Source organism: Etheostoma spectabile, chromosome 5, assembly GCF_008692095.1.
Source record: "Etheostoma spectabile isolate EspeVRDwgs_2016 chromosome 5, UIUC_Espe_1.0, whole genome shotgun sequence".
Taxonomy (NCBI): domain Eukaryota; kingdom Metazoa; phylum Chordata; class Actinopteri; order Perciformes; family Percidae; genus Etheostoma; species Etheostoma spectabile.
The window spans coordinates 22,481,916-22,483,415 of NC_045737.1; the positions used below are offsets into that span (position 1 = coordinate 22,481,916).

The 1,500-nt window shown below is 39.5% G+C and overlaps 1 protein-coding gene across 4 annotated transcripts in view; it reads left to right on the forward strand.

The window, feature by feature from the left end:
- The window catches only part of LOC116689103 (poly [ADP-ribose] polymerase tankyrase-1), a 23,541-nt gene that overhangs the window by 12,157 nt on the left and 9,884 nt on the right, over positions 1 to 1,500 (forward strand). For all 4 annotated transcript variants that reach the window (XM_032515444.1, XM_032515447.1, XM_032515446.1 and 1 more), the window contains 2 exons: positions 820 to 941; positions 1,270 to 1,361. In XM_032515444.1, the coding sequence (XP_032371335.1) occupies positions 820 to 941; positions 1,270 to 1,361 (214 nt within the window). The remainder of the gene's footprint in view (positions 1 to 819; positions 942 to 1,269; positions 1,362 to 1,500) is intronic.

The following is a 1,500-nucleotide window of genomic DNA, read 5'->3' on the forward strand; positions in this document are numbered from 1 at the left end:
TCTTTATGCACATTAATACAATTTTTTTACCTGGGGTGCCCAGACTTTCTGAGATGTATCCAATAAATTTAACAATGAAACAAATTAACCTTTCAAGTAACTTTCAGGAGGAATATACAAAAAAAAAAACAGCAATTTTTCTCTCTCCTTTCTAAAGGGGATTATGAGCCTGAGCTCATTTATTTATTTATTTATTTTTTAAACCCGACAATTTTTAATACATGTATTACCTTTTTATAATTGATGTTATATAGGACTTGTGAGATATCTGAAACAATATGGCCTGGTTGCGCAATTACAGTGCTACAAATGGGGGAGACGCAACACAGTTTACCTCACACTCAAGTCAGTGCAGGACATTGTATTCAGGTGAGCTATGGAAAACTGGAGAGGCATAGGTGAGCCAAACTTGCAGTGTTTTCCTGACTCAGGGATCATTTTACAAATTCTACAGACTACCACGTTGTTGGCATTAAGAGTAAAATACTCCCACACTTTAGAATACCGTGTTCAAGCCTTTTTCTCAATGTGTTGTTGCAAGAGAGGGTAAACAACCTGACTCTGGTAAATTGCGTTCAGGACGCTTTCACAGTGGTGTGGCCATAGCGTTTCTATAGTTTACCCACGGCAAGACCACCAGCAGCGCTGTAAAAATACACTGTTGATTGGAGGAAAAAAAAGAAGTTTTCATTCAGAATTGATCTACCTGGGCATATCTCAATCCACCTGGGCGGTGCACCCAAGTAGAACCTATGTATGGGAAACACTGCACAAGCTGCTGGCAGTTCCATTAACTCCTCCTCCTTCTCTTCCATGTAGACGAGTTTAAAGGTCACTCGCTGCTGCAGGCGGCCCGGGAGGCAGACATGGCCAAAGTAAAGAAGACGCTGGCTCTAGAGATCATCAGCTTCAAACATCCTCAGACCAACGAGACTGCTCTGGTCAGAACCACGCCTTTCTATTTGTGTTGGGGCTCAAGATTACTTTCACTTTTGAGTGTAATTTGGAAACTAAAAGCTCCTTATTTTAGCTTCCTCATGGGTTCCAATTATGTTGATGCAAAAATTAATCCCTGATTTACAATTTTTAATGAAAGTCGCCTGGGGGAATTAAAAGTTATCTTGTCACTATTGCTCCCTATGATTAAGGATGTACAGCTTGTTAATTATACGTGATTGGCTTATTGGTTTAGCAAACTGGCAAACATTTGTCCTGGGCCGGCAGGTCAAAGATTCTGGCACACTAATCTAATGTTGATGTGTATTTTAGCACTGTGCTGTAGCTTCCCCCCACCCCAAGAGGAAGCAGGTGACAGAGTTGTTGCTGCGTAAAGGTGCCAACATCAATGAGAAGAACAAAGAGTAAGTAACATTTTTTTTTTATTTTTTTTATACAATATCTTTATTGGATTTTCATTTTGAAAAAAATATACACACATAAACAAACATATATATATATACACACACACACACACACACACACACACACACACACACACAC